The sequence below is a fragment of the Solanum lycopersicum genome, chromosome 4 (genome assembly GCF_036512215.1).
Source record: "Solanum lycopersicum chromosome 4, SLM_r2.1".
NCBI classification, from domain to species: domain Eukaryota; kingdom Viridiplantae; phylum Streptophyta; class Magnoliopsida; order Solanales; family Solanaceae; genus Solanum; species Solanum lycopersicum.
This window is the reverse complement of record NC_090803.1, coordinates 56,643,151-56,661,534: the sequence shown is the minus strand read 5'-3', so window position 1 is coordinate 56,661,534 and position 18,384 is coordinate 56,643,151. Positions and strand designations below refer to the sequence as shown.

General features: G+C 43.3%; 2 protein-coding genes across 2 annotated transcripts; both read left to right on the top strand.

Annotated features, from left to right (window-relative positions):
* The first annotated feature begins 9,988 nt into the window (after positions 1-9,988).
* On the top strand, positions 9,989-13,347 carry LOC138348191 (uncharacterized). The gene is made up of 5 exons (XM_069296814.1): positions 9,989-10,226; positions 10,734-11,562; positions 11,808-12,363; positions 12,439-12,927; positions 13,051-13,347. Exons 1-5 carry the CDS (start codon positions 9,989-9,991, stop codon positions 13,345-13,347), a joined length of 2,409 nt encoding a protein of 802 aa, XP_069152915.1.
* A 3-nt stretch (positions 13,348-13,350) lies between these two features.
* On the top strand, positions 13,351-14,199 carry LOC138348190 (uncharacterized). The gene has a single exon (XM_069296813.1). The coding sequence runs from the start codon at positions 13,351-13,353 to the stop codon at positions 14,197-14,199; it is 849 nt and encodes a 282-aa protein (XP_069152914.1).
* The last annotated feature ends 4,185 nt before the right edge of the window (positions 14,200-18,384 follow it).

The following is an 18,384-nucleotide window of genomic DNA, read 5'->3' as shown; positions in this document are numbered from 1 at the left end:
TCATTTGTGGGGATGTACCCCAAACCATACTTTGATCCCTGAGCAAGGACCGGAAAAGGCTCAATAATTCCTTGGGAATCTCTTCCCAATCCGAAACCTGGCTCGAACCCATTTTACAGCATCACCGTGGCTATCATTTTGTACACGGTTGGCATGGGGTTAAGGGCCAAATCTTCGTTGGTGGCGTTCACCAGCTCCACCGTGTAAAAGTCTGCGCCTTGCGGCATCTCATCAATGACCGACACCTGCTTGCCCGAGCGACTTCCCTCGCCGTGAATCACTAACTCTTCATTTTTCCATACAAGCTTCATCATCTGATGGAGAGTAGAGGGGACGGCTCCAGCCATGTGGATAAACGGCCTTCCCAAAAGGAGGTTGTAGCTAGTGTCTATGTCCAATACTTGGAATTGCGCACTGAACTCTGCGGGGCCCATTTGAAGGGTCAAAGTCACAGCCCCTAAGGTGTCTCTTTGCACACCATCAAATGCCCTTACATTGACCTGATTCTGCTCCAGTTTCCCAAGGTCAAAATTTAGTTGCCTCAACGTCGACAATGGGCAAATATTCAAACCGGACCCATCATCTACCAAAACACAGTTGACAACCTTTCCACGACATATCACGGTAATGTGTAGCGCTTTGTTGTGGGATCTTCCTTCGACTGGCAACTCATCGTCACAAAAGCTGATTCGGTGCCCCCGAATGACTTGATGAATCATAGCGGCCACGTTATCACTACTTGTACCTGAGGGTACGTATGTATCATCAAGAGCTTTCATTAAGGCTTGCTCGTGGGACTGAGAGCTCATCAGCAGGGCCCACACGGAGATCTGAGCCGGAGTCTTCTCTAAATGTTTGACGATGGAATAGTCCTTCGGTTGCATCCTTCTCCAGAATTCTTCTGCTTCCCCCTCGCTTATCGGCCTCTTAGCATGGTCCTTCTTCTGTCCTCCGAGAGCAAGCTCATCAGGAGTGTAGCACCTTCCGGACCTGGTCATCCCTTGGGCCACGGCGGTTTCAATGACAAATTTGGGCTTAACGAGAGTTTTCGAAGGCACCAAGGCAACAGCCTTTGCAGGTGTCAGAATAACAAACTTCCTCCTTTCTTTGACGCTTAAAGAAGCGACAGCCCTTTCCAAGTCCTCATGCACAATAGGGGTAATCATCTTTGTTCCACACCCGTCTTCATCCATTTCAATCATATTAAGGTTGTCACCTCCATGATTCAGCAACGGATTTGTGTTGACGTTTGGCACTGCCGGTTGAAGAGAAACTACCTCCTGATCGATCAAGTCTTGGATTTTGTGCTTAAGGTTGATGCAATCTTCCGTGTCATGTCCAACACTGTTGGAATGATAAGCACACCTTTGATCTGGCCTGTAGAACTTTGAGTTGACATCCCCGGGTTTGGGCCCCACAGGGTTGATGTATCCATCTGCGGCTAGCCTCTCAAATAGTTTGGTCCGACTTTCAGCAAGTGTGGTAAAGTTACTTGAAGGCCTTTTTTCAGATCTTGGATGGGAAGTATCATAACCGCTTTGCCGAGGGGGAGGCACCCGCTGATAATTTTGGGTATTTGTACGAGGAGCTTGGCTCCGGGGATAAGGGTTTGCCTGGAAATTTGGCATTGGAGCTTGGTAATTCGGGAGGGGGTCCTGGTATAATGGAGCTTGGACTTGATAAGTGGGTGGAGGTGGTCGGTAGCTCGACTGTACGTTGGCACAGTTGGGAGCAATATTCTGATAAGGGGATGGGATCTGGTATGGTTGAGGGTAATTTGGGTATATGGGAGAAAAGTTTTGGAGATTAGAAGGTGGACTTTGGTACGACGAAATTTGAGCATTCTGATAGGTGGGTACAGTATTGTGGTTATTAGGATGATTGGATTGTGGGTAGTTGGATCGGTGAGACTTTGGGGAAGGCCTGGAACGATCTTGGGAATGTGACGGGTTTCTAGGGGTTTTTCTTCCCCCATACGAGACAGCGGCAACTTCCTCTCTTTGCTTTCTTATCAATCCTGAAGACCCAGGCGATGCAGATACTCGGGCTATCTTCCCCGATTTTAGACCATCTTCGATAGTCTCACCAACTTTGACTATCTCAGCGAATTTAGCTCCGACCAGCAACATGATTCGATCATAGTACTCAGGCTCCTGTACCCGCACGAACACTTCCACAATCTCTTTCTCGGTCATGGGTGGCTTTACCCTCGCCGCTTCTTTCCTCCACCTATAGGCAAATTCCCTATAGCTTTCAGTTGGTTTCTGCTTCATCTTCTCTAGAGAATACCGATCGGGCACTATTTCAACATTATAGGCGAATCGGTCAATGAAGTCCTTAGCCAATGCATTCCAATTGGGCCACTTCCTGGTTTCATGTGAAGTAAACCACTCGAGGGCCTCTCCACACAGACTTCGGCTGAAAAGCCGCATCAACAAGGCCTCATCCCTGCCAACTCCCACGAGCTGGTCACAATACGCTCTCAAATGTGCCATAGGATTGCCCACTCCTCCGAAGGTGTCAAACTTCGGAATTTTAAAACCTTCGGGAAGGTTCAAATCTGGATGGATGCACAATTCTGCGTAGCTAAGTCCGACGGCGTCTGGGATGCACTGCAGCTCTTTCATAGCCTTTTTGATTTCTTCCTTTATATCGATCTTCACTTCTTCTTTCGCCTTCCATTCTCTTTCCTGTTCTTCATAGTGATCCAACTCAGAACCGTGCACCTCGTGCTCGGCAGGAACGGGAACTTGGAAGGTGGCTCTTTTTGGGAGGGGTGGAGCTATAAAGGGACTTGGAACGTTTTGGGCGGTCTGGTAGTTTTGTGGGTAGGCCTGAGGATTGGTGTTCTGACTCAAATGCGGATGAAATGCTTGGGTATTGAAGGCAGTTTGAGTTTGGTTTTGATTTTGTGGCGGTGGGGCAGTTTGAGTATTCTGAGGATGGGGTGGTATTTGAGGGTGGTTATTTGGAAGAGGTGAAGGAGTTTGGTAAGATGCAGAAGCGTATTGAGGGTTTTGGGTTGTGAGGTCAATCACAGACGGATTATGCACAGGTGTAGAAGGCTGGTTCTGAGTTGGATCTATGTTTGATGAAGGGAAGTAGACCGGAGGTCTTGCATCAGCAATATTAGTACCAAATCCAGGTGGAGGCGCATCCTGTCTCCGTTGCATTTCAACTTTCATTTCAGCAATCTGTTGCATCAGTTGCATGATCAATTCATTCTGTTCCACTACAGTGGGCTGAGCCACCACAACGTCAGTAAGACGCCCTTCGTCATTGTTGTCTCCCATAACTGTTTTTCTTTTGTCTGAATTTGATCGAGGGAAGGAATCTGTAGGACCTTTTGACCTGGTGAAGTAAGGATGATCTGCCAGCTTTATCGACACAGATCAGTAAAAGGTACCTGAGAGGTAAAAACAACTCAAAGGCAAATTTGTTAGTGCATATCCAGAGTACAAAATGCATAATATCGCACATAAAACAGATAAACACACAAGTCGTTTTGTTTGAGGATATTATAACCCACGAATAAGGACGGATATATATTTTGAACAAACAGGAATTTGTTTGTTTGGCGCTATCTTGGGAAATCTGAATCACGTTGAGCTATGGTCTTCTTGCAGCTGCTTTGTGACGTCTGTTGATCTTATCTTCGTATCTCCGAAACATGGAGGAGAATGAAAATTTTCTGTGATAGGGGCCGGGCCGAGAAGGCTGCCTACGTATCTCACGGGGAGAATTCAGGCCCAACGTAGTTCGGATTTTAGGATGAAAATTTTCCATTCATTCTTTCGTTACGATTACAAGGGAATTGAAAAACAACATCAAAATTTCTAGAAGACAACATTTGGAGATTTCTTGTCTTGTGGCTGCGTCATTCCTTTCCTTTCAGACAGTTGGAAATGGAGGCTTGTAGACGATTTCTTCTTCATCATCTTCCTCAATCACTTCACGGCCGGGGCCACTGTTATCTTCTCCCCGATCACGGGCGAGGTATTTTCTGCCCTTTGGGTCGCTATGGGTCGCCAATTCCTCGTCGAGCGCCGCGCTTCTATCCAACAACACAGCAGTCTCGATATCTATCTTCGCCTCTCTCGCCTTTCCTTCGTGTATCTCCAAACGAAGCAAGTTCAACCTTTTCCTTAGGCTTTCGGTTTCCATCTCAACCTCCTTCTTTCTCTTTATCTGTGACGCCAGATCTTCATCCAAGGTTGTGACCGCAGCTTTGTAGATCGCCGTGGTCACGTCTACTTTGAGTCCTTCCTCCTTAACCTTCTGAATCTCTCGAGTAACTCGCTCGATCTTTCTTTGCAATTCCTCCTCAGTGAGCTCCGTCTGGACGTTCTTGCCTTTGACCATAGCGGTGATTCAACTTTCCTGAGATGATAGAGCGGTACTTAGGATTTATGGTATGGATTTTGTGTGAGAAACTTGAGACTCGGGAATTTTGGTCGGACAATTGTAATGTTGGCTTTTGTATACTCTTTAGGATTTTGGCTAGGAGTGGGTTTACGATATCCTCAATCATAGCGACATAACACATAAGCATTCAAACAAATATATCGTGTCCTAAACATGCATGTGACCCTTTTGTGCCAAGGGTAGGCCTAGCGATCTGAAGGATGTATTGCGCCATTTAAATAAGTAATTGTACCCCCGAAACAAATTTCACTAGATGTCATAGCGTTCATTACACAATCAAAATCAAACGGGATACATCTTGGGAATGGGATGCAATGCAAATACATATATAAAATCAATCCCACGCAGGGGAGTTAAAAGGTTGATGATCCAGCTCCTCTTCTGGCCTTCTCCACTTCTTCTCGGATAATGCACTTGCTGGTGAACACGTATGGCTCAGCGAACTCAGCTTTGGAAGATGTTGGTACGGCTTGTAAGGTGTTCATCTGCTCGTCCAAAATAGTGTCCAAACGCATTAGACAAGTACTTGTGTCAGCTAATTCTTGTGACATTACGGCCAAAACTCTCTGATTTTCTAATTCCCGGAGTTGGTATGCTTGCTCATTTTGTTGAAATTCCTGTTCTTTCTTATAGAATTCCTGCTCCCTTCGGTCCCACTCTTGCTGAAAATGGTACGCGTGAATCTGAAGCCTTGTCTCCACGTCTTCGATTTTCCGACTCGTACGTGGTGTCGGATCAACTACACCATGCAAATTATTATGCAACCATGTCTTATATTCGTCAACATATCCAGCTTCATACCTATCTGCGGTAACCTCCCCCTTTATGTTGACACGTCCGGCCCATTCCTGGAGGATAATTTTAGCGAAAGGTATTTTGTCCTTCTCGTTGTAATCGACAATGAAAGAGCTGACATCTCCTTGGGCGGGTATGATTTGGACTTTTCCAAATTTCCGCATTACTCTCGTCGGGTTGTAAGGACGCAATCCTCTGATGCCGGGAAGGACTAAAAATGGCAATTTGGCCCCTTGGGCTGCTATCATCTGAGACCTGAAGCTCGGTAATACCCATTGTATGTCTCCTTCTTTCAAATTGTAAAACACCTTTGCCCACGCATCCCTGGTGGTGTGAATTGGAAATTTACGGATACTCAAGTAGAACTCGTAATTATCGAGAGGACTTGTTTGACTTGGTTCGGCCAAACCCTGTAGTTGGGGGCTGTCTCTTTTGCATAGATGTTCCGTCAACCACCATTGAAGTAAGATGTTGCAACCTTGAAAAAACGGGAAACCATTCTTGCACAGGCTCAAAGATCGGTAAATGTCGGACAAGATGACTGGGGCCAAACAGCAATATTTCTTTTCTTCAGATTTTCTACCGACTCCTCTGAACATGGCATTAACTACCATTATTACCCGGGTGTCGACCTCTTTACCTTCGTCTTTAGGGAACACCATAGTTCCCAAGAGGCATGCGGAGAAAGCGATAGCTTGGGTTTGCCTCCAAGTACTGTGATCATGAAATTCGTCCGGGAATAATCTAAAATAAATGTCGTGTCCCCACCTCTCGAAAAACCTCATCAGTGGAATGTTGTGGGTCTCTAACCAATTCACATTCACTAGGGATAATATGTCTCTTAGCTCAGTCTCGGTTGGCCTATCTGGCAGGAGAATGTGATGATCGGGACGTTTTTTCCTTTTGCCACACGTCCCAATCGAGTCAAGGCAATATTTGATCTCTTCTAATGTGGGTGTTATTTCGACATCTCCAAATCGAAAGACCATCTTCTTATAGTCCCAAAATCGGGTGATGACCTCGATAAACGTGGGCCATACCTTGAAGTCCATTATCGAAGGTAGGTGACCCAAGTAAATCGAGATTTCTCTCTTCTGACACTCCTTAAGATTGCCCCACCATACTCGAAGAATGTTGGGTGCCTGGGTGAACATTTTGAAGTGAAGGAACTGACTTGACATCTACAAAAACATACAACTAGTTAATTTTCAATCCCCCCGATACAACAACTAGTTAAACACGCAATACATCCTTCAAATTTAAACAACAAACATGAGCGTCCTATCGAGCCGTAGGCTCTTTGGACTCAAGGTGGACTTTTCTAATGGGCCCGACACTCCTTGGGTGTCGGGTCATCTTAGGCCAATGCGCTATTTTCGGGATTTGGTTTCGCTCTATCCTAGTTTAACTAAGAATGGGTTATATTTAAAGTGGAATGGGTAACCCAAGTGGACTACTTGGGCTGGGACAATTAACGATCGTTGACTATCAAGTAATCAACTACACTCGTCAGGGTGCCCCGAGAAGATTTTTGGTTAACGAACGACTGCGAACCCGCATAATCGTCCTTTAGTGGAAATGTAAAAAAGTGTCGTTTGACGGAAGTATGTATGCTATGTATGCAACAGTTTAAAAAATCTAAATAATTTAAACACTTAAACAGTTAATCACAAATAATCAAATACGTTAATCTTAAGGTTAGAATCCTCCAAATCCCCAGCAGAGTCGCCATTTCTGTTTTATCGAAAAATGGTGATTTTCGAAAAGAGTTCGTTTTATTTTAAAGATATTTTCGACTTTTAGGAGTCGCCACTTAATTTTTAAGAAAAATCAAGAAAACTTTGTTTCTAAACAACCTAAACAGAAAAATTGTTTTGAAACATTTTTTAAGGGTTCGGGATTCTTATTAGTGTCTTAGGAAGGTGTAAGGCACCTAAGACACTCCGTTAAATACGGTTTTCCGACGATTAACTTATTTGACTATTTATTTTAAAGACTTGCGAATTTTGAACTACTTAAGATATCTAGGCGAACTTTATAAGTTTTGAAATATTTAACTTTGTAAAATCGTTTTAGGGCTAAGACACTTTATATTCAAACAAACTTAGAATTTGAATTTTAAACCTATTAGAGTTTCAAACAAACTTATGAGTTAAAACATTTATCGTTTCGAGATTCCATTAAAGTTAAACCTTTTAAACTTAAGTCTAAGCGACTTTCAAATTCGAACATCTTTAAAGTTCCAATTTTTAATTTCAAGTTTTGATAAAGCAAAAGGCGTTCAATGGGGGTTTGGAGTTCTTCCAACTCTAAAACTAAACGATATTCAAGCACGTAACCAATTAATAAAGAGAGAGAGAGAGAGAGAGAGATTTTGAGTCCAGACTCGGGTTCTGTCCGCCTTGACCGAGTTTTGGACCCACCCCTTTTCCTTTGTGCCTGTCCTAGCCTAAACATGTAAAAAAAAAGAAATCGAAAAATAAAAGAAACAACAAAGGGCTTATGCCCATTACAACAGTGTAACTAAATAAATAATAAGGACAATCTTCTAATCCGCCTCGGATTTATTCAATCTTCGTGGCATTTTGAATTTTTGCCCGTTGTCTTGACTCGGTAAGATTTTGAACCTTTACGGCTCAACGAGGATGTGTGGGATGGAAATCAAGTCCACAGGGACTCGCAAATAATTTCACATGCAAAAAAATGACAATGGATTAGCATATTAAGTGGTATAATAAACAAGACACATATCTTGAACGAAAACAGATTTTACTAAAAGAAAGCTTACTTCAAGGGGTTCAAATTGAAACGACACGTATGAATCTAAAGAAAAGCAAATGAATCAACTAAAGCTTACGAAGTTGATATCAAAATGTGACACTTAGATAGTAACATATACTTCATGTATATCCAACTATGAACACATTATATTTATGGAAGTACATAACCGCACATCGACAATTAGACTCGAAAAATATAAAGGGAGCATGTTACACATTTACCAAATAAACAACTCGTGCACAATTGAAACAATTCATTTTTGATAAAATAAATATGATATGGATGCAATAGCTGGCTTATTAAGTTGGCAGTAATCCAACAAAATGAGACTTAGACATCTTTGCTCAGACAAATATAATAACAAAGAAGCCAATGCTACTTAGGAAAAGAAGCAGACCATTATAATCGATGCCATTAAAATGCAATATGAGACATGATAAATGGAGTAAAAAGAAAGGAACATGTATAGCACAGAGTTATGCTTGTAGAACAAGAGCAAAACAGTGGATAGAATTGTTAAAATATGCTACTTTTTTATGAAACTTCAGGCATGAATCAGAGAGGGAGTTCAACATATTTTCCCAACTTCACATGAAGAGAAGGGATAGGATGCAAGCAACAAAATATTTTCCATTTTTTTTATACGCTAAAGCATGTCCTTAAGGATAAACAAACATGCATCAAAAACTCAAACTTTAAGACTATAATCTTGTGGAATGATAAAATTAACGAAAACCATTATAAAAGAACACAAAACAGAACTCATGCTTTGTAAATATACGTGAGAACATGTCAATCACGAAAACTGGAAAAGAAACTAAACAGCTATATAAACAAACATATGCACGCTAAGAAAGAAAATGTCACATATCCAGAGAGAATGTGTGGCAACAACACCATGGGATCTAAATGGGGAGGTAGAAAAGCAGTTGCATCCAAACAAACAATCAATAACACATATAACTTCTACACCATTTAGCCTTCCGACCAATCCAAAGGAAATGCATTGCAGCTTCCTAAGAAAGCTTAAGAGAAGAAGAATGAGGCAAACTTAAACAAGATTTAGACTAGGATTGGTATCCTACCGAGCAACGAGAACTTTATGCTAAAGAGATAATCTCATGATGAACTCGCTAACCGGGTGAGCAGCACGAACAGGCAAGCATAGCAAACAACAAAGAATAAGACGACGGAAAAACAAACCTTCACGCAAGACCCTTTACAGAATTAGGCCAACAAATAGTGTGTGACTTCCCATACCGCAGCAACACGACCCTATACTAGACGTACAAATGCCAACAGATTTGATCCCAGAACGAAACCAAACGAATAATACATCTACAGCAGCAGCACCCAAAGCATGAAGCAAATAATAATAAAAAAAATCTTGAAACAGGAAAACAACCGAAGAAATAGGATGGAGAAAGAGAATTACCTCTTCGAAAGCAGCGAAAAGGGGACGGGTGAGCAAAGGACGAGCAGCAGCAACGAGCTTACACCTCCAAAACCAACCTCAAACCACAGCGAAGGCGTCTAGCGGAATATCACAATCGCGCACCCTAGACGGAATGGAAATATTTCTCGACTTCCTTTTCAACTCCTCTCAAAACTGGACAAGAGAAAAAATCGACAGAACAATCTTACGATGAAGCCTGAAATCAGTTTCCCAACCTAACGATTCTGCTATGGGTTGAGCGATAAACAAGAAACTTTTCCAACAGAAAGAAAATCTTTCTGAAAAATCCTCTTCCGAGCTTTTCGAACCCAAATTTCTCAACCAAAAATTGCTAACCCTAAAATTCCCCCTTTTTCGTGAAAAACTCTCCTCCCTTTTTTATGAAGATGGGAGGGGTTTATGTAGGGTCGGTGATACGATTTTCCGCCCATTTTTGAACTCAAAATCGAAATCCCTTTGGGTCAAAACCCACATGGCCATTGCATGTTGGCGAGGGTGACATTAACGATTGGCAGACCTGTTTGACAGGGCATGGGAGTCTGCGGGGTTGTTGGCGAGTCGCGTCTGAGTTTTCTGGGTTTCTGTCGAGAGGGGAAGGAGAGAGCGAGCGTGGGGGAGACGCGGGAGAGAGGGAAGGAGAGGCGTGAGGGAGACGCGAGAGAGCGTGGGGAGGGGGTCAAGTGGGAGGTGCTGTTCTTCCTGGGAATGGGGTCGTGTGGTGGGCAAGGGAGAGAAGAGAGGGGAATAGGGATGGGTCGGGTCGGAGCGGGTATGGGCTGGGTTGAAGGGTTTTTTTTTATTTAAATGTTTTGGGCCGTCTGAATGGGAAGAAGTGGGCTGGGATATTTAAGTTAGTGTTGGGTTGAGGGGTTTTTATTGGGTTGAGGGGTAATTGGGCCTGGGGAGAGTGAACGAAGTGGGCCTGGGGATGTTTGAAAGGGTGGGCTGCTGAAGAAAGGGAGATTGGGCCTGGGCGTTGGGCTGGAAAAGGGGAAGAGAAATGGGGTGGGCTGAAAATAAACAAAAGGGAAATGGGCTGGAGGAAGGGAAGCCTTAAGATACACACATATACATATACATATATGTATATACATATATGTATATATATACATCTATCTTATTTTCGCAAGATTTATAAAACCAATTAACTCATACCGACGCGGGTCAAAATTGGGTGTCAACAACGATGAGTTGCCAGTCGAAGGAAGATCCCACAACAAAGCGCTACACATTACCGTGATATGTCGTGGAAAGGTTGTCAACTGTGTTTTGGTAGATGATGGGTCCGGTTTGAATATTTGCCCATTGACGACGTTGAGGCAACTAAATTTTGACCTTGGGAAACTGGAGCAGAATCAGGTCAATGTAAGGGCATTTGATGGTGTGCAAAGAGACACCTTAGGGGCAGTGACTTTGACCCTTCAAATGGGCCCCGCAGAGTTCAGTGCGCAATTCCAAGTATTGGACATAGACACTAGCTACAACCTTCTTTTGGGAAGGCCGTTTATCCACATGGCTGGAGCCGTCCCCTCTACTCTCCATCAGATGATGAAGCTTGTATGGAAAAATGAAGAGTTAGTGATTCACGGCGAGGGAAGTCGCTCGGGCAAGCAGGTGTCGGTCATTGATGAGATGCCGCAAGGCGCAGACTTTTACACAGTGGAGCTGGTGAATGCCACCAACGAAGATTTGGCCCTCAACTCCATGCCAACCGTGTACAAAATGATAACCACGGTGATGCTGCAAAATGGGTTCGAGCCAGGTTTCGGATTGGGAAGAGATTCCCAAGGAATTATTGAGCCTGTTCCGGTCCTTGCTCAGGGATCAAAGTATGGTTTGGGGTACATCCCCACAGATGATGATATGAAGATGAAGAGGAGAAGGGATCAAGAGTTGACTAAGCCGATCCCGCATCTCTATCACTCCTTTCCAGTTCGGGAGCATGCCGAGCCTGAAGACGACGGGGAAGGAATCTGTGATCTGTTCAAGGAGATCAATGCCGTCATAGAGGAGGAGGCTGAGCCAGCTGGATTTCGTGATGCTGAACCGGGGGAGATGCTGAAAAATTGGACGTCCACACCAATCCTGATGTCCCGGACTTTTGGGTAGAAAGGAATTATTTTGTGCATGCCAAAATCGGTGGTCGTTCAGAAGAGGCCCGAGACCCACCATTTCTGCATTTTCTTGATTTTGAATTTTGTTATGATTGTTTAAAGGGCGACATGGCCTTGTGCCATGACCCAACTTTGCATCTTGATTCAATTTAAATGAAAGCCTCCTTATTTTGACTTTGTTTATTCGATTGCTTGTTATATTTTACTTTTCTAATTTTGTCTGTTTATGATTTCAGTAATGTAAGTTACAAACCTGCCAACGTCATGTCATGTCATGAGCTAAACGAACAAAATGAGGCAAATGACGACGAGGCTGACGACTACGACGAAGAAAGTGGGGAACCAGACTATGTAGTAGAAGAGTTTCGACAGTTCGAGAATCAACATAAACCGAATCTGGAGGAAACAGAGACGGTAAATTTGGGAGATTCAGAATGTGTCAAAGAGGTTAAGATCAGCACTCACCTGAATGAAACTCAGAAGGAGAGCCTAATTCATTTGCTTGCCGAATACAACGATGTGTTTGTTTGGGAGGTCGGTGACATGCAGGGGTTGAGTACTGATGTCGTATCTCATAAGCTGCCTATCAATCCAGGGTTCGAGCCAGTGAAGCAAAAGACTCGGAAATTCAAGCCTGAATTGAGTTTGAAGATTAAGGAGGAAATCACCAAGCAGATAGAGTCCCGGTTGGTAGAAGTAACGCAATATCCCACCTGGTTGGCGAATGTCGTTCCGGTCGCCAAGAAAGATGGAAAAATCAGGATTTGCGTTGATTACAGAGATCTCAACAAGGCTAGTCCAAAGGATAATTTCCCGTTGCCAAATATCCATATTCTGATTGACAACTGTGCCAAACATGAGATGCAGTCATTTGTGGATTGTTACGCGGGTTATCACCAGATTCTGATGGATGAGGAAGACGCGGAGAAAATGGCCTTCATCACACCTTGGGGGGTGTATCACTACAGGGTGATGCCGTTTGGGCTCAAAAACGCCGGTGCTACCTACATGAGAGCCATGACGACCATCTTTCATGACATGATTCACAAGGAAATCGAAGTGTACGTGGACGATGTTATAATCAAATCCCGCAAGAGTTCGGATCATTTGACACACCTGCGAAAATTCTTTGAACGTTTGCGTAGATACAACTTGAAGCTAAACCCCGCCAAATGTGCTTTTGGAGTCCCAGCTGGGAAATTGTTAGGGTTTATAGTCAGCAGAAGAGGTATTGAGCTCGACCCTTCCAAGATCAAAGCAATTCAGGAGTTACCTCCGCCGAAGACGAGAAAAGAGGTGATGAGTTTCTTAGGGAGGTTAAACTATATCAGCCGGTTTATAGCACAATCGACGGTGGTATGTGAGCCTATCTTCAAGTTGCTGAAGAAAGATGCCCCAACTAAGTGGACTGAGGAGTGCCAGACCGCTTTCGACGCTATCAAGAGCTACTTGTCTAACCCACCAGTATTGGTTCCTCAGCGAGAAGGGAGTCCTTTGTTGCTATATTTGTCTGTCTCGGATAACGCCTTTGGATGTGTACTTGGTCAACACGACGAGACAGGGAAAAAGGAAAAGGCTATCTACTACATCAGCAAGAAACTTACTCCGTACGAGTCTCGTTACACTTTGCTGGAAAGAACATGCTGTGCTCTGACGTGGCTTGCCCAGAAGCTGAGGCACTACCTGTCGTCGTATACTACATATCTTATCTCCAGGATGGATCCGTTGAAGTATATTTTCCAGAAAGCGATGCCGACTGGGAAGCTAGCTAAATGACAAATGCTGTTGAGTGAGTTTGACATCGTGTACGTGACTCAGAAGGCAATAAAAGCACAAGCTTTGGCTGATCATCTTGCGGAAAATCCCGTTGACAAAGAGTACGAACCTCTCAAGACGTATTTTCACGATGAGGAAGTGTCATTTGTGGGTGAGGATATCTCTGAAGTTTATCCAGGTTGGAGATTATTCTTCGATGGAGCGGTGAATCACCAGGGTAAGGGTGTTGGAGCAGTCCTGGTATCAGAATCTGGTCAGCACTATCCTATGGCGGCTAAACTACGATTCGACTGCACAAACAACATGGCTGAGTATGAAGCTTGCATTCTCGGTTTGAAGATGGCCGTTGACATGAATGTTTACGAGTTACTGGTTATTGGAGATTCAGACCTCTTGATTCATCAGGTTCAAGGAGAATGGGCTGTGAAGAACCCGAAGATTGTACCTTACGTACAATATGTGCAAAATCTGTGTAAAAGGTTTCGCAAGATCGAGTTCAGACATACTCCCAGAATACAGAATGAATTAGCTGATGCTCTTGCCACCATCGCTTCAATGATCAAACATCCGGATACTGATTACATCGACCCATTGGATATAGACTTGAAGGAACATCCAATCCATTGTTCACATGTTGAATCAGAACCAGATGGTTTGCCTTGGTATTTCGACATAAAGAGGTACTTGGAGTCTGAGACATATCCAGAAGACGCCACATCTAATCAAAAGAAGTCGATACGTCGTATGGCTCTCAATTTCTTTTTGAATGGAGAAGTCCTTTACAGGAGGACTCCAGATTTGGGTCTTTTGAGATGCGTGGATGCTGCTGAAGCCGTGAGGCTTATTGAATAGATACATGCTGGAGTCTGTGGCACACATATGAACGGGCTTACCCTGGCAAGAAAAGTCCTTCGAGCCGGTTATTTCTGGATGACTATGGAGCATGACTGTTGCAAATTCGTGCAAAAATGCCACAAATGTCAAGTGCACGGTGATCTGATAAGGGTGCCACCTCACGAACTCAATGCTATGAGTTCACCTTGGCCATTTGTAGCTTGGGGAATGGATGTCATCGGTCCTATAGAGCCAGCCGCGTCTAATGGACACAGATTCATTTTGGTTGCCATCGATTATTTCACCAAGTGGGTGGAAGCAGCCTCTTACAAATCGGTAACCAAGAAAGTGGTGGCCGACTTTGTCCGCAACAATCTGATCTGCCGATTTGGAGTTCCAGAATCCATCATCACTGATAACGGTGCAAACCTCAACAGTCATCTGATGAAAGAGATATGTGAACAATTTAAGATTATTCACCGAAGGTCAACTGCTTATCGCCCTCAAATGAACGGAGCTGTAGAGGCCGCCAACAAGAACATCAAGAAGATTCTGAGGAAAATGATTGACAAGCAGGGGGGTTGGCATGAAATGTTGCCATATGCTCTACTGGGTTATCGAACGACGGTCAGAACATCAACTGGGGCTACTCCATACTTGCTAGTATACGGAACAGAAGCAGTCGTACCTGTTGAAGTCGAGATACCATCACTGAGGATCATCCAAGAAGTTGAGCTAAGTAATGCTGAGTGGGTTAGCAAACGGATTGATCAACTAGCCTTGATTGATGAAAAGAGGATGGTTGCTGTTTGCCATGGCCAGTTGTATAGACAAAGAATGACTCGCGCTTTTCACAAAAGAGTAAGAGCCAGAAATTTTGAAGTTGGTCAGTTGGTTCTTAAGCGTATTTTTCCTCATCAAGACGAGTACAAAGGAAAGTTCGCACCAAACTGGCAAGGTCCTTACATGGTCCGCAAAGTACTATCTGGAGGTGCTTTAGTCTTGTCAGAGATGGATGGCGCTGTGTGGCCCAAACCTATCAACTCAGATGCTGTCAAGAGATATTACGCGTGAAGTTCGTTTTGCATTTCCCATCATTTACTTGTAATCTTCTGTTTGCTTGTATTTGTTCTAATTTGAATTCTTATCCCTCTTGTAACGAACTACGTCTGACCTGAATTCTCGAGAATGAGATACGTAGGCGGCCTATGTCGGCTTCGGTCACCCAATTTACCCCCTTTACTATTTCTTTGTACCTGAACTACGTTCGACCTGAATTCTCAAGAATGAGATACGTAGGCGGCCTGTGTCGGCTTCGGTCGGTTTCTTTGTAAATTTTATTCTTGTTAACCTTTAAAGGGGAACTACGTTTGACCTGATTCGTGCCTCAACGGGATACGTAGGCGCCACAAGGGCTCGGTCATATCTCTCGTAAGATTTCTATTTCCCCCTTCTACAATAGAAACTGGGACAGAATTTTTGAGAGGGACTCAAAAATTCTCCAGAAGGAACCTTCTCCTCAGCGGATCAAACTAAAGACATTTCGAGTTTGCGACTGGGACAGAATTTTTGAGAAGATCTCAAAAATTCCGAGATCTGTTCGGTTACAATGGAAAGATGAGCAAGATACTAAACTGGGACAGAAATTTTGAGGATGGCCTCAAAATTTCGTCATGGGACTTCCCCACAAGTCCGGAATGCCTCTGAAATTCATTCGACAAGCGTCGGACTCAAAGAAGCTCGTTAAGCCTTACATGACATGACTTGGCATTGACTTTTTCGAGATACTATTTCTTAAAAAATTTCTTGCTTCTCTTAAAAATTTCCCTTTTATATTTCATCTGTTTTGGCATAAGATATTTTCTTATCTATCAAGAGTCGGGAAATCGGGAAATCAACCGAGGACGTCAAGACAAGGAGCAAACAATCGAAGGGATCGACACAGATCAGTATGTTTAAAACTAACAATTTTTCTGTGGATGCAGGTTTATAGCTTCTCTTCGAAATCGGCCGAATTCTTCCGACTGATGAATACGGAGAAGGAGAAAACTATCTCCAAAGCCGGTGATTTTATTGAAAGCAAGAAGCATTTCATATCTTTATGCCAAGATGCTTGTGAATGTGTTTGTTTATTTCAAGCCATTCCCCAATACATGAAATTTACAAAGTGCCTGGCCAGATTCAAAGGTGGATCAAAAAGGAATCTTAGCGAAGATTTCACGATTTCTATAGAAGACGCTATTTGCATTGCGTTATCAAAGCAAGATGATTATTGTCGATCAAGACAATGCATTACCTCAGAAGAGACAGCTATGCAATTATTATTTTTATCATTATCGATCAAGTCGATATATTATTTGGAGGTCGTCTTGCCGTTACTATTCACGGGGGCAATATAAATAATTATGCATGACGAGAAGATTTCATGCCTCGTCAAAATTCATACACCGCGAGAAGAATTTATGCCTCGCTGGAATTCATGCATCGCGGAATCATGCATCGCGGAAATCATGCATTGCGAGTCAATAATCATGCATGACGAGAAGATTTCATGCCTCGTCGAAATTTATACATCGCGAGAAGAATTTATGCCTCGCTGGAATTCATGCATCGCGAAATCATGCATCGCGGAAATCATGCATCGCGAGTCAATAATCATGCATGACGAGAAGATTTCATGCCTCGTCAAAATTTATACATCGCGAGAAGAATTTATGCCTCGCTGGAATTCATGCATCGCGGAATCATGCATCGCGGAAATCATGCATCGCGAGTCAATAATCATGCATGACGAGAAGATTTCATGCCTCGTCAAAATTTATACATCACGAGAAGAATTTATGCCTCGCTGGAATTCATGCATCGCGGAAATCATGCATCGCGAGTCAATAATCATGCATGACGAGAAGATTTCATGCCTCTTCGAAATTTATACATCGCGAGAAGAATTTATGCCTCGCTGGAATTCATGCATCGCGGAATCATGCATCGCGGAAATCATGCATCGCGAGTCAATAATCATGCACGACGAGAAGATTTCATGCCTCGTCAAAATTTATGCACGACGAGAAGAATTCATGCCTCGTCAAAATTTGCACATCGCCAGAAGATTTTATTCTTCGCTGAAAGTTATGCATCGCGAGAAGATTCATATCTCGCAGGAATTTACGTATCGCGGGAAGATATTCATGACCCGCAAGAAGACGTACTTGGATAAAGAAAGAGCAATACTTATCCATTGGCCTCGACTGCATTATGTTATTTCTTATAAAAATAAACATCATGGAGAGCATCGAAGATGACAACAAAAGAAACATCAATATCGCATCAGCATTTATTTATTTATTTATTTCGACATCAAGTATGGAATACATTGAAGATGATATTGCAAAACACAAGGCATAAGCTTTATTTGCTGGACGTCAGACCGATCGAGTCGACATCGAACATGGAGGAGAACAATGAAGTGTCGACATGGTAAAAGACACTGTCTCCCATCCTAATTGCATTTTATAAGCTGACGAGTTTTATCTCAGTCTTTGTCGAGAGCATCCAAAAGGATGAATTCTCCAAAAACCACAGGTGCGGACGACATCAAAAAGGATGCAGCACAACGTGGAACTTTTTCTTAGCAGCGAACTGGGACACAGTCCAAAGAGGAGTGTCAAACTCTTAGGACGCGAGCAGAGGAGCGACTTCCACCACGATCGAACCACCCCTCTCGAGGCATACGGGTTTTCTCTAGTTCTGTCAGTTTCTGTCTCGCTTCCGAAAGTTTTGTTTTATCGGAAGCAAGTTTCCAATCTGAGTGACAATACGCCAAAAGATTTGGAAATTATGTCCGTGTAAGTTCTTAATTATGGGTGTGAAGCACGCCACATTCATGGCTAAGAGGTTACAAGCCTTTTTTTCATACTCGTTTAATGTGTCACTCGTCCAAAACCGAAGGTTAGCTAGCATAATAATTTTCCTTTTCCAACAATCGAGTCGAACTACACACAGCCCGATTCCGAAGGTTTAAGGGTATGTAGGCGGATTCAATGTTGAAAACTCGGCTGTATTCCAACATTCGCTCTCGAATTCTATTCTCGAGCATTTCGATACCTTCATAATTCGGTGTCGAGGTGGCTTTTGATTCTTTGAAATCGTGCGGTAAATCAAGCTTATCGAACTACAGGTGGCCTGAATTCTCATATAGCCTGA